Source organism: Colletotrichum paranaense (assembly GCF_030867605.1).
Source record: "Colletotrichum paranaense strain IMI 384185 chromosome Unknown Scaffold_13.1, whole genome shotgun sequence".
Classification (NCBI taxonomy): domain Eukaryota; kingdom Fungi; phylum Ascomycota; class Sordariomycetes; order Glomerellales; family Glomerellaceae; genus Colletotrichum; species Colletotrichum paranaense.
In genome coordinates this window covers 394,497-408,160 of record NW_026848971.1, presented here as the reverse complement: position 1 = coordinate 408,160, position 13,664 = coordinate 394,497, and the positions used below count along the sequence as shown (strand labels likewise).

Here is a 13,664-nt window from a genome sequence, read left to right as displayed (position 1 = left end):
ATGGAGGCCTCTGCTGAAAACTTTTGTTCGAAGAATGGTATGTCAGAATGACTTCTCGTATGACAGGAGACTACATCCATCCAATCAACTTCGGTATCAACGGAGTTCTGTCTAGATCTAAACCGAGGGATGCAACAGCCTTCCTTTCCAGATATCTCATGTGTTACACGGCATCTTTGACAGAAATACTGGTCTTTATCAGCCCGATGCCTCCAGTATGCCGGGCTGAAAACACGCGGAAGGATGGATTCAGAAGGACCACCTACAGCGTGGATAGTGTTTAGGCTCTTGATGGTATTACCTACAAGTCACCCAGAGAGCAGTGCTCCAATCTCCCACTCACTCACGCGCCGGGCCATGAATCGGCCATGGCTGCAGTGCGCACACATCGTATTTGGCACTCAACCTTCAGGGGACAGCACTGAATCTTCAAATGAGCTGACGAGGCAATCTATGTCTAGTCCCAGCGACAAGTAATTGGCCACATATACAGCAGTCACGGCTGTTAACATCATTCTACCCTATTTCATATACACGAGACTCTAGTCTCTGGTCAATAGCAAGGTTTGACTGTAGACTTTGAAGTATGTAGTCGTCTGGTAACATATTACACCGGATGCGCAAGCTATCGAGTTGACTGTTACTTTGGCACGGATTAGGGAAACATGCTCGTCCCAGATACATATGAAAGAGCCCGCCTGATTTGATCATCAGACTGCCACAAGTGTTAAGCCTTTCACCCTAATACCAAGTAAACCCTCCATGCGAAGGGGAAAGCCTGTTGCAATGCCGCCTTTGGAAAGGGGAAGCGTCTCTGTTACTACACTACATATAATTCTTACTAGACTGCATACAATCTCAGCACATCCAAAGCACTATTTCTGGTCTTCATATATCACGAAACATGTCGCCGTGTGAGGCTTTGAATATATCAAGAAAAGCGCCCAAGGCTTGGTGTCAACAATTATAATAACTTTCTTCTGATGAGATTATGAACTGTTCCTGCACACACTCAAGTGATCATTGAATTCTCTACCATACTTTCTATACCAAGCAATTCCAAGTCGTCATTTATGATGTCCATGCTACACATATCAGGTCTGCAGCAGAAGAGACGAAAAGAGCGTCGAGATCAGAACCCAAACACACTCTCCATCAGATTCCACTTTCTCACAACTCCTGCAGCCTTCAACCACTCGCAAACCCCTCTCCGCATCTTCGATACACGAAGAAACGTCGTCACCGACCCATCCGTCAGCGCCGGAGGTCCCACCGAACCCTCCGAAGAGCCCCGCGACCCGCCCCTCCGAGGGCCCCCCATCATCGTGGCCCTCCCTGACTTAGGGCAAAATCCACACGGCATCACACATCCAACAATCAAATCCGCTTCAGGATGGGGTCGGTTAGCTCAGTTGGTTAGAGCGTGGTACTAATATTTCACCAAGAAATGTTGCGTAAATGCCAAGGCCGGGAGTTCAAGCCTCCCACTGATCAGTATTCTCTTTTGCTGGTGATGAGAAATGTGTCGGTGATAGAGATGTATGGATAATTTGATTCTTTTGAAGTTTTGGAAGGTCTTGTGAGAAGTGAGTATCGAATGATGGGGGAGGTTATGGACTGATAGGGGTGGCGTTGAGGTAGGCGAGACCTTTGGATGCTTGATCATTCGAGGGCGAGGTGTCTTGCCCGAATAGCCTATGTATGAGCTGATACCCAGCGCTCCCTTCAATTCAATAATCTTGAGAAGATGTCCCAGTCCGCCTCCGGCTTGTGGGATATCTTGCCGGCGATGGCTATCCTGTCGCCGCACGCAGAAGGCGTCGGCTGTTGATGTTATCCCCGAGGGCCGCAGTCTAGATGCAAAAAACGAGAAGAATCACGTTTGAAGTCGAAAATAATTCTGTCCGAGCTCGGTATGTGAACCGATGTGCGCATGACGAGTTCTCGAGGGTATCCAGCCAAATAGCTTACTAGAAAGGCTCGTCTGCGAATTTATTGCAATCAGACAAGATCATATTGTGTGAAACACCTCCAAGAGTCGCCTCCTACATCTGTCTCTGGTGTTGAGGAATGAGATCAAAAAGATCAACTGCCTAAAATGAAGAGTCATCGTTACTCAAGTAACACTACAGATGGTAAGCTTAGGCTTCTCAGCCAAGATACTCTCAGCCTAGCCCTTGGAATTCTCAGAGTATAGGAAACTTCATTATGCTGCCAACCGCGAGGCTGAAAAAGTATATTTATCATTAATCAGTGACGCTGCCAGTTGAACCCCTTTCACTCCCCCTATACCCACGAAATCCTCATGTTGAAGCGGGAGAATCTCATGAACTATTCTGCTGCTGCTCCACAGCCTCCTCCTCCTGCAGTCCCGAGTACCGCAGATATAGCCGGTCTCTAAAGTGTTGGTGGCGAATCCCATTAGGCCTCGCCTCCTTGAACGTCTCGATTGCGTCCTTGACCGACATCCCACACCGGTCGACCAAATAACACACGATAAAGTAGCCAGTGCGGTTGAAGCCGTAGTGGCAGTGGACGCCAATGACCTGCGTCTGACCGTCCACTTCGGCCCACTTCTCCTCCTCGGCCCTCGCCTTCTGCTGCTCTCGCAACTTGTCCACGAGGGCAATGAAGTGAGCCACCTCCGAGTCCTTCGGCGGGATCTTTGAGACCGTCGCAAACTTGTGATATCGTACGCCGCCCTTTTCCATGGTCCGTGGGTCGTACACCGGCTTGTCGTGACTGATGTCAATCACATCCTTGATGATTCCTCCCCAGTTCTTGACAAACTCGGCGGGACAGTGCGTGTCGTCTGCTTCTCGCAGAGTCTTCATCGCTCTGAAGACTGGCGGGCTGCCTGCTGGACCGATTGGGTGCGAGACCGGGGTAACGCCCTTCCACTTGGCCAGGTTCTTCACATCCCACTTGCCTTCCCGTGAGAGATACTGTAGTTGCCAGCCGAGGGATAGACGACCAGTGACATGATTGGCAAGGAAGTCGGAGATGAGACCAGCCAGAATTCTGACTGTAGCAGGCATGAATAGAAGCGCGTGATTGGCAGGTGCAGGCATAATGATAGACCTGACGACCTTGGTAGGATGCCGGGGCTGAGGCGGGACGTTTGCCGGCGACTCTTGCGGTGTCGACGGATCTTCGAGAGCGTTGTCGGCATCTTCGTTGACTTTACGATCTCGATGGAAGTCCTCGTCTCGAATATCATCTATACTCTCGGGCCCGTGGTCCATCGGAATCTTTGATGTGTTGACTGGTGCCGCCGCGTCGACAATGGTTCCATGCCCGTCGTCCGACCCAGTCTCGGGTGATAGAGGCGCCTTGCCTGAGAGATAGTCCCTGATCTTGTCCACCTCCTCAGGCTTCGTGAGCTTATCCTCTTTTCCGCCAACAAGATAGACCGGAACATCAATGCCGGCCCACACGTCCTTGCCAGGTACGCCGCCCTTCGCAACTCCATCTTCATAGTTTGGAAGCGATCCCCAGGCCATTCTGCGCCAGACGGGCGTCCTGCTTTGGTTGTTGAAGCGATCCTGGAGCTTGCGAAGCTCGAGATCAGCACCAGGGCCGACGAATCGACTGACGCTGGCACTTTGCGGGCCTCCCCACCGATCGTAAGCCCTCCACAAGTCAAAGATCCAGCCGGGTACCCAAAGTAGCCTTCGAAACAGCGTCGTCTTGTCTTCTGTGGGTGGGCCGGCTACGGGACAGATGGCGACCAGTCCGACAACGTACTTGCGAAGGTCCGTCTTGTGCGGCGCATTGCGACTCGCCAGCTGCGCGCACATGGTAGTCCCCATACTGTGGCCGATGAGTACGACGCTGCGGTCGGGCTCCTTCTGACGATACTCATCGATGATAACCTCCAGCAGCTCACACAGCGCTTCCGGAGTATAGGCGTCCCATGCTTGCTGGGTGAACTCTGAGCGGCCGCAGCCGGGCAAGTCGATGGCCAGGCAAGATGATATATGAACCAGACTAGTCAGCAACGGATGAAACTGAGCCACTGATCCTCCCAGGCCGTGGATACAGACCAGCAGGGGCAGTGGTGGGTTGGGCAGCTGGTCTGCTTGGAGGTGTCGTTTGTAGAATGTCCTGATGCCAGAATAGGTATAGCGCTCCGTGGTGTACGAGCGGCTCTCCGAGTTCTCCTTCAGCAAGGTCGGATCGGTGGCTCCAGGGTCATGAGGGTTGGCGAAGCTTAGCCAGCCGGCGCCCTGTTGTCGATCCGACATATTGAACACAGAGGGGGGTTCTGATATGCCGGGATTCGGGCGCGTAACGGGAAGTAATACCGCTAGTATAGTTTGGTGAATATAATGATTTCAAGTTCAATAACTTGATATGTGGTGGGTAATGTAGACCGGATAATGCGCGGGTATCTCTGAACGTAGTGCGCTATAAGAAAGTGCCGGGTCTTTTTTTGTTGGTCGGGACGCGGGAGCGTTGATCTTGTGAGTACGCCGTGTTCAGACAGAATAACAAGAAAGAGAAAAAGGAGCGACGAGATTAGCGGCGACCGTGGTCGGTGACACTGGGCCGGGAATGTGAGTCAACCAAGTTTGAGGCGGGAAAGCGGTCCCCTCGTTGACTTCTGGTCTGTTGCACCTGGTGCTGCTGGGCGCGAGGCCCAGAAGCACTGCAGGAGTAACAAAGGCGGATGCTTCTTTTTTTTGATTTCCTCAAATTGTGAGAGACACGCGCACGCGGGGCAGGTGTCTTTCGTGAGAGATCGACTGATCGAGACGCAGGCGAAAACGTGGTCGGAACAGGCCGTTCGTAAGGCAAGATCTGTCACTGGGGTTCGAGTCGGAGTGAGTGAGAGCGGAATGAGTGGAGGGGAGATAAGGTATGAGTGAGAGAGACGCGCGCTGGTGAGTACGGTAGCGTAGGTAGCGATGAGCCGCCTCGATAGACAGGTAAGGTGGGACAGGCCGCAGGTGCATTCGGCGGGCACGGCAAACCTTTGCCTTTTTGGCAATTTTATGTCACTGCTCATTTTCAGCCAACAGTTCGTCATCTCTCCTCCACCTGGGCCCGGGAAAACACTGTCATTGGTTTATTGCATCTAGATTTTTCTGGCCAATTGTATTGACTTTCTACACTTGGATTGTCCAGGGTCCACGGTGCTGCAAGGCTGATTACGTATCAGATGAAGTTGAACCCTGGGTATTGTACATTGCATTTAGGTAACTAGTATTCTATGTATTACGAGTAGCCCTCTAGTGAGCAAAGTTTTCAATGTTGGTCGCGGAGTATTTCCGTATGAGCATTGATGGGTTGTGATAGTACAGCTCTTGCAGTCATGACCAAGAGGTGGGACCTATGGCGGGGCCAAAAGAAAATACAGATGGTCTCCCGGTTGAATCAATCGAGATTTTGCCATGGGCGGGACAAACTGGCATCACTGTCACACCCATGGCGGCCTATGAATCGCCGTGAATCGCTATGAGGCTGCCATGTGAATGACTCCAGTCTGGGTGACGAAATGTGTGCCTTCCAAGTTCGACTCATCATGAATCGGATTGAAGGTTTTCCAAGACACCGCCTGCACTTCATACAGCTCCCTTACCCTCTTTCCATCCGATGGGAATCATCGCGCCCGCAACGACGTCGACGCCTCGCTCCGTAGCAAGAAGGTTGAACTGGGAGGCGGCATTTCTCGTATCCAACACCTCGACACGGATGCCGAGCGAACTTAGGTGCTTCCTCGTCGCCGGGCTAAGGGGCACAATCTTGGGACCAACACCGATGATGAGAAGATCTGTAAAGAAGCATCATTAGTAAACTAGACTACCCTCGAAATAGAAGAGAAGAGTAGAGCGCGGGAAAAATGCGCACCAGGCCTTGGCCAGACCAGATCGAGGAGCCCGAATGCTTCCGCGGGCAGCTCGAACTGGCCCTTGGCGTTGATCAGGTTCTTGGACCCCCTCGCCTCCCAGGGCCTCCACTCGAATGCCTCGCCGCCGATGAGCAGCGCCGCATCGCCGTCCATGATCTTGACACCGCTGTTCAGGTGGAAGCCGTCCCATACGCAGGCGTCGATCGAGGTCGAGGGGATCGGCGTGTTGGCCAGTACGTCCATCTCGCTGAAGTCGGTCGCTCCCTGGTAATCTTTGGGCTTCTCATTCTTTGATCTGAATGGGGTCGCATGGAATTGACGGCACATGCATAATGGCTGTGCGGCAGCGGCAGAGGGTAGAAGTAATATCGACGAAGCTCGAGGGACGGATCGGGGGACGGTGCGCTGAGCGCGCGCAAATGCGCGGAGGGCGCGGGTTGTCGCAGAGGTGTTCATCGAGTCGTTTGCGTGCCTCCTTTGAAGGCTGGAAGTTTACTAGCTAGGGTAGCTCGAGGGCTGAAATCAATCAAAATTCGTGCAAGCTTGTTGAGTCGGAGTGTGGTTGTATTTGGAAAAGCTGGAAAGCTGGGACTTTTTTTTTCCCGGGGTGCAATGCCTCAGTGTCTTGAACGTCATGATTACTGGGTTAGGTGGGATGTTTGACTACCTCAAGCACGAACAGTATTAACTAGGGAAACGCAAAACGAGCGCCACCATAATAGGTAGCGAACGACTGCTAATCGATGTGGCCATGAACATGGATTTTGCTTCTCAAACACAGTTGTCATCCGTAAAGGCGAGAAAAGTTCAATTTCGCTGTCATAATCCAGATCTCGGGAGTAAACCACTTTTTTTGGGCGCCACGACCAGACACCGCGGAGTTGTCGTCCGTCACAGAAAAACGAACGGGAATCCCACATGACCAATAAGAATTGTGTTGTTGAAGGGCTCGATTTCCGTTTTCATTCAGGTATCGAGGCCTAACAGTGCCCTAACGACAGCGTCGGCAAGAAGAACCGTTTCAATCCGCCTCGTGGCCCGACGATCCTTTGTATCATGCTGTTTTTGCCCTAATGAACACCGAAGCAATGAACCAACCCCTTATTCCCATTCCTGCCAGTGTTGTGTTTGACGTGACCAAGAAGAGATGCGTCGGGTTTATTTCTTCTTCTCGCTCTGGCTCTGCTCCTTGAGAACCTTCTTGACGATCTTCTGCTCCTCAATGAGGAAGGCACGGACGATACGGTCACGGACGCAGTTACCGCATCTCGAGCCACCGTACGCGCGCTGGACGGTCTTCTTGGGCTTGGAGATCTGGGAGTACTCGCGGGGGCGGAGGGCGGGGACCTATCGCGGTCATGTTAGCATGCCGTCTGCTTGGCTCTGGTACACTCCGAGTCGAAGCCAAAAGTTCGTCGTTGCCATCTGGGAGCGCCGGTTCCTCAGGAGTCATGCGTCCTTATTCCCAACCAGCCTCGGTGTGACCCCTCGAGACAAGGTGTGCCCCTCTCCAAGGACATCCATGACCATGACCGAACAACATCCCGCAGTTCCGCACTCTCTCAGATGGCTTCTCGGATCGTTCGTTTCGGCTTCGGTGTAGGGTTCGAACTTACGCCAGGGAGCTTGACACCGCAGTCACCGCACTTGGGGGCAGTACCGCGCTTCTTGATGTGAAGGATTCTCAGCTCACCACCCGGGGTCTTGACGATGCGGGTGAGGTTGGAGGAGGTGTTGTAGCTGCACACGGAAATTTTCCAAGTCAGCCTCTTTTCCCAATCTATCCACCATGTAACATTTTTTTTCGCGATCACGGGGAAAGAATAACGTCGTTCGGTCGTTGAATTGATCGTATGCGATATCTCTAGGAAGAATCACTCACCCGTTACGGCGGCGGTACTGGACACGGTTTCCGGCCATTGTGACTGATTTGCTGCGGGCTGCGGGTTGGTTAGTTGAGAGTCGAGGATCGCGAGCGGATTTTCGTGCTTTCTCGAAATTTTGTGTGGGTGGAAAGACGAGATAGAGCCCGCTTAGGCGACCAATGAGGCGGGGGCGGTGGGTGGCAAGCCACATGTGGCTGCTGCCAGCTGGAAAGCCCCGGACTGAGCCCAACTCACGTGCCAGGCACGCTAACAATTTTTGTACCAGAAATCATTGACAGTCACTGTTGACGGCCAATTGGATGGAGAGGTGGAATGTGACCCGCAGCCTGCCAACTAAAGTGCCAAACGGCAGCAGTAATTTCCTGAGCTTGATTTGAGTCCAGAATCCAGCCAAGCCAGCCTCACTGGTGATTCTTTGCTTCATAGGCAAGATATCGACTAGCCTTGTGTTATCGCATTTCACATTCAACTGAAATTCTCATTGCGTTCTCTCCATCACTTTCGTGAATATACCCTTCAGCTTGTTTGCAATCGGCCACTAAAGCCCTGGTCCCCAAGTATCTGCTCATATATGCACCATCAAGCCATGATGTACCCAAAATCAATCCGCTTCCCGCGTAATAATCGCCGTAACGCCAAAATTGCTGATATATCTACCTGAAGATGAAAGACAGCGCTATGAGTCTGTCGTTGTCCAGTCAGGGTGGTCTGTCGTACGCCATGCTTTGATGCCATTAGGCTCCTCTTTACGGCGTTGTGCGGCATGTTCCATAATATTCGTGATCTTCTCGCTCTTTCTCAAGTCCTGAAAGTCTTGCACTTCTTTCTTGGCCGCAGCCACCGACTCCATATACGCTTGGAACGTGATCTGAGCTGGATAACATAACGTCAGTGAACGAAACATGTGATGATAGGCTCCAGACGTACGACTTGGTTGTTTGACGGACAAAGGTTCCATCATTCGAGGTATCGTCGTTCGTAAGCCGCGAAGCTTTGCAAGAGGTCAGTGTTGCGATCTGAGGTATCAACCTGCGCTAAGGGGCAACAAACCTTGACATGCAAGAGCTTGAGCTCGTCTAGAGCATGTTCAAGACGTTCCTCATCCCACGCCTCAGAGCCTGGAGCACCAGGCTCACTCTTGATAGCTGAGCCGTTGTTTGCCATGGTAGTGTAAGTTGGTCGGGGAAGCGCAGGGGTCTATCAGACCATGGCGCAGGAGAACGAAAGAAGGGAAGGGTCGAATTGGTCGGCAGACTAGCGGGTAGGCGGTGTGGTATATTTGGGTCGGGAATCGAATACGGAGAGTCGAATTGACGGACCGAGGCGTTTCAACGACCAGACCGGCGAGGTTGGATGGGTGAGTGCCGAGTGAGGGCTCGAGGCGCAACGCGCAATCACGGCCGAAAGGTGGCCCAAGAAAGGCAAGTGCTGGATTTGTGTTTGCGAACACCTCAAATGGCACAGTCTGTAAGGCAAACGTTCCACTCACACTGTCATGAGTGGTGCTGGTCGGGGTACAAAAAGGAGTACGGGAAGCAGGCCGGAGATACTGTGTGTATTGATTGGGGTGATGTCTTCAACGTCTAGTACGCGGCGCAGGTGCAGCGCATCCATGGAACCTGGAAGCATGGGCCAGGGCCAGAATCGGGTCCCAGCAGACTTTCCCAGCAGTGCGTCAAGGTGGTTGGTGCGTTATTCTCTGGAGTACCTGTCCCCACTATTCCCGCAGGGCCAGTACATCTCGCCTACCTATCACGGTGCAACGCACCTGGGGGCCAGGACACCTCGCCAGGCGTACCAGGTTCCTTACCATTCCCGGACGTTCACTCAACCTGGCCGTTGATTGGTCACGTGAACCTGTATGTCGAGTCCGAGGCGGAAGGTGCAGCTTGCTTCCCGGCCAGGCAATCAATCTCTGGAAGAAAAGAGAAAAGAAGCGGAATACATAAAAGAGCATGTCCTTTACCTCCAGCCATTCTCATTCCCCCACATGATCCATCACCGTCAACCCAGCAAGAAAAGATTGTGTGCATTGCCAGCAAGCATCCCTTTTACTCTCTCGGATACTCAATACAAACGCTGGATATCCTACCTGAGGTACGTGCAGCGTGAATGCCAAGCCCTGGACACTAGGGCGGCTTGCAGCTGGATCCTGGATGCTGACCCTCGCTAAAAAGGTTAGCCGGAGAGCGGATTAACTGCCAACCTAGTTCAGACCGTGCGGATTGGAATTCTCTGACTCCAACCTCTCCGTGTTTCCTGCCGTTCCGTCACCAGATAACTTAGCTGCAGCCCTTCTGAGGAGAGCCATTCACCCAAAGAAGTACGGATATCATCGCCAACAAAAAGCTGTCGCACTGAACTCATCTTCATCTTCATTTCTCTGCCCCCCCATTTCTACTTTCTGACGCGTCCGCTACTCCCCCGGATCCGTCGACCACCGATTTCATTCCCCCACTTACCCTTCACAACCGCCAAGCTGGACTCCTCCGTCGTCATGTCGAATGCGCCTCCGCCTGCGCTCTTACCACCGCCCGAGGGCATCTTCCGGACCTTTGAAGACCTTTTAACATCGGTTCAGCGCGTCGCAAAAGACCAAGGATATGGAGTGGTCAAGCTGCGCGCCTCGAATTACCGCGATGGCAAACCTACCCGTTACGACTTGGTTTGCGACCGCGGCGGCGTCAAGTACAGCAGCACCGCTAAGAAGCGTAACCCATCGACGCGCAAGGTAGACTGCCCGTGGCGCGCAAAGGCCGTCTGCGAGGTCCAGCTCGGAAACCAGTGGCGTTTTGCTGTTCAGGAGGGCAGTCACAATCACGAGCCTCGCATCGCGACCGCCCCTCCCGGACAGGAAAACACCCCTCTCGCCCAATCGATCCGTTCTTTCACCAACAAGATTGATCGCCTCAATCACGACATGAACCAAGGCTTCGGTCGTATCGAACAAGCTCTTGACACGATGAACAAGCGCCTAGAGAATCTCGAGAATCGCGCGGGTGGTTACGAGCCTCGTTTCCAGAATATGGAGTCGCGGTTGCAAGGCATGGAGGCGCGTGGAAGCATGGAGCTGCCCATGGACGATGTCGATGCTCGACTCCTATCATCTTCGGTTATGTAGGAGAGTGACCCGGTTGACGAGTCGGGCTTCAAGGCTTCGGATTTATCCGAGGACTTCGTGTGGACGTCTAATGTCTGACCACGCCTCGGCATCACAAGAATCCTCGGTCACTAGCGTTCGCTCTGAAAATGCGCTGGATCGGAAAGAGGATCACGCGTCGACAAATGCACGATACTCACCTCTCGCAAAAAGTGGTTGTGGATAAGGAGACGAGCCAAGGCAGGTTTGGCGGGACAAATCATGTTATCACGGCGTTGGACGGGGACCAGGGCGTTTTCGGACACATTGAATTTCATGTTTTTTCCATGGTTCTAGTGCGAAGGAGCGGCATCGGTCGCAGGTTTGGGAGTAGGGCCCTGAGAGAGGGTACTTTTTCTCATGAAAACTGTGCGATATCACGGGAGGGCGGCTTTTTTGTTTTGCGGTTCAGACACGTTTGGCGGACAATGAGGTCCAAAACCTATAGTGAGCATTGCCCTTTTGGGTGTTTCATAGGATCATCGCATTTCAGCGTTACCTTGCACACACATGGCTCCAGTTGGAGTGTTATTCGGGATGGTAAAGCTCCATTTCGTGATCATCGCTCTTTCCTCATTGCATGCAGGACCACCTTCCTCTTAGGAGCAAACAATAGGCCGAAGGATGACGTAACAGGAGCACCTTGTCAGACGCTGCCCTTAAGTCAATACCTAGCGAGACTGACTTCATTTACATTTTTTGCCTCGACAATCGTATGTACGCTGTTTAGTCTTCTGCCAAGTTTCCTCCCAGAATCTCGAACCTGCATCTCGACGACTTATACGAGCTGCCTCGCCCTGGAATGGAGTCCAGTCCGCGGACACAGTATCAACTCCCACATCGGAATCCAACTTCGCACGTCCGCATTGCACACACTGTGAGGCCAGATCCCACACACACCCATGACAAGCTCCGGTTGGTTTCCTTTCTTGGTGCAAGCAAACAATGTTCCTAATCAAGACCTACGCGCCGGCCGGCAGAAAACGCCACCAGATGCGTTTTACAACCCTTGGCCCTCGAGGCAACACTGCGAAGTGACGGACCGCGGATCGCTCTCCGCCCACTATCAATCTCCGCTCCCCGCGCTCTTCGGCTTACTCTCAGATCCTGACGATTTCTAAGGAGAAGACCCCATGTCGTTGCTCGGGCCAAACTGCTCTGGCTGGTCCAACTTACATATCACGAGTCTCCGCCTTGGAGATGTGCTTCCTGTGGACGCAAAATGCTTCGACGCATTACATTGGCAAGCTAGGGATTGGCATGCCTGTTGGCTATCTTGGCTAACGTTCGTCCGAAAGTGCTACATGCAGATTTGTTCAGTACAGTGACCACAACCACCCACCTTTCTTTAATTGAGATCGATCGGGGCGCTTGCTGGCACATGCATCTCACATGCTACACAGCCTGACAACTTTGGCGATGCCGCCTTACTTGCCGTCAGATTGCATCCTGTCGCCAAGGTCCATGATCATTTCCTCCTAGGCTTCAGCAAAACTGGTCAAGACGCACAGTCCATCTATGGAATTTTACAACGATAGGATTCCCATTCCGGGGAACGGCCGCTAACGGGTCTATTTATTGTCTAAAGGTACGTGCTGACACGAGTACTTATGGATTACTACCCAATCCTTCCATGCCTGCTCCCTAGGCATAGTGCGTCCATAGCCTCGGGATGAGGGGGGAACGAGGTTGGGTCACACAAGGACAGTCACTGATCTCTAATTGCTTATTCGTAACGACTGACTGCAGCAACAATCGGGGCAGCTATCAGCACCACGGTTTAAGCATAGGCCGCATTCCCTTCTCGTCGACAGGGGCTATCTCGGACTCTGCAAGCTTGTCGAAAAAAAACTTGACAGGGCTGTAAATAAGAGATTTTCCGGCGAGCAGGGTCTTGCTGACGAAAGGGTGTTCTTGTTCCATCTTGAAAACGGGTTTGCAAGCCACTTGCCATTGTCCTCGAAAGCCAGCTGGGTTGGATCAGCCACAGACAGGCATAGGTAGGCCTTCAGTGGGCAGCACGTCGGTTGGCTGCGAATAACAGGATTCGACAACACGTCGATCCCCGCCCATTGTCGATAACAATGGCCGTAAGGCCGGCCAAAGAAATGCGGAGCTGCTGAAATCGCCAACGACTGGCGGAGCCAAATTGCATGGCAAGGCGACGTTCAATGCAGTCCTCCGTCCGCAACAAGGAGGAAACTCCGAAATCTTTTGGAATCGAGACTCGATGTAGGATGCCACCTTACGGAGCTTTAGATTTTCTTGCTCCACTATTACCTGCCGTGCACTTCGATACATCATCACGCGCACAGGCAGACATTTGCCTACCTGGCATACGGCCGAAGAAAAGAGGCTCTGCATCAAGGCTGTATCATTCAACTCTGGCCCTTGCTTTGCCAATGCAGTGGAGATCCGGAAACAATGGTACCCATGGATCGTGTACCCAGGATGCCCAGGAACCCACCACAACTAACGGTCTTCTCTCTTCTCTCCCTCACCCTCCTCTCCACCAACAGCAGCCAGCGGCGTGGCGGCCGTGGCCCTTCCCACCTTCGCATCTCGCATTCGGCTAGTACAATTGACAAACAAACATACGCAAAGCCCCTCCCAGTTTGATGGCAGGGATCAAGTCAAATGGACGAGAGCGGCTGGTCCAGGCTGATGAGATCGTGCTACCGAGGGCCAAGCAAGCATGGTTCATCACATTTACTGCGCCAGCAACAAATTACATCAAATATCCAAATCTTCATAATTAGGCGAATATGGCCGCCTCCGCGTAGTT

At 52.6% G+C, this 13,664-nt stretch overlaps 5 protein-coding genes across 5 annotated transcripts; 1 reads left to right on the top strand and 4 right to left on the bottom strand.

Annotated features, from left to right (window-relative positions):
• Positions 1–2,324: 2,324 nt before the first annotated feature.
• CPAR01_13606 (uncharacterized protein) lies at positions 2,325–4,247 on the bottom strand (the record flags this gene model as incomplete). The annotated part of the gene is made up of 1 exon (XM_060497858.1): positions 2,325–4,247. The coding sequence occupies one exon, from the start codon at positions 4,245–4,247 to the stop codon at positions 2,325–2,327; it is 1,923 nt and encodes a 640-aa protein (XP_060343326.1).
• A 1,320-nt stretch (positions 4,248–5,567) lies between these two features.
• Positions 5,568–6,310, bottom strand: CPAR01_13605 (uncharacterized protein; the record flags this gene model as incomplete). Its single annotated transcript, XM_060497857.1, has 2 exons — positions 5,568–5,776; positions 5,854–6,310. 2 exons carry the CDS (start codon positions 6,308–6,310, stop codon positions 5,568–5,570), a joined length of 666 nt encoding a protein of 221 aa, XP_060343325.1.
• A 702-nt stretch (positions 6,311–7,012) lies between these two features.
• Positions 7,013–7,774, bottom strand: CPAR01_13604 (ribosomal protein L34e; the record flags this gene model as incomplete). The annotated part of the gene is made up of 3 exons (XM_060497856.1): positions 7,013–7,201; positions 7,471–7,594; positions 7,737–7,774. The coding sequence occupies 3 exons, from the start codon at positions 7,772–7,774 to the stop codon at positions 7,013–7,015; spliced, it is 351 nt and encodes a 116-aa protein (XP_060343324.1).
• A 642-nt stretch (positions 7,775–8,416) lies between these two features.
• On the bottom strand, positions 8,417–8,904 carry CPAR01_13603 (uncharacterized protein; the record flags this gene model as incomplete). Its single annotated transcript, XM_060497855.1, has 3 exons — positions 8,417–8,613; positions 8,668–8,731; positions 8,791–8,904. The coding sequence occupies 3 exons, from the start codon at positions 8,902–8,904 to the stop codon at positions 8,417–8,419; spliced, it is 375 nt and encodes a 124-aa protein (XP_060343323.1).
• Positions 8,905–10,237: 1,333 nt separating this feature from the next.
• CPAR01_13602 (uncharacterized protein) lies at positions 10,238–10,861 on the top strand (the record flags this gene model as incomplete). The annotated part of the gene is made up of 1 exon (XM_060497854.1): positions 10,238–10,861. The coding sequence occupies one exon, from the start codon at positions 10,238–10,240 to the stop codon at positions 10,859–10,861; it is 624 nt and encodes a 207-aa protein (XP_060343322.1).
• Between the last annotated feature and the right edge of the window lie 2,803 nt (positions 10,862–13,664).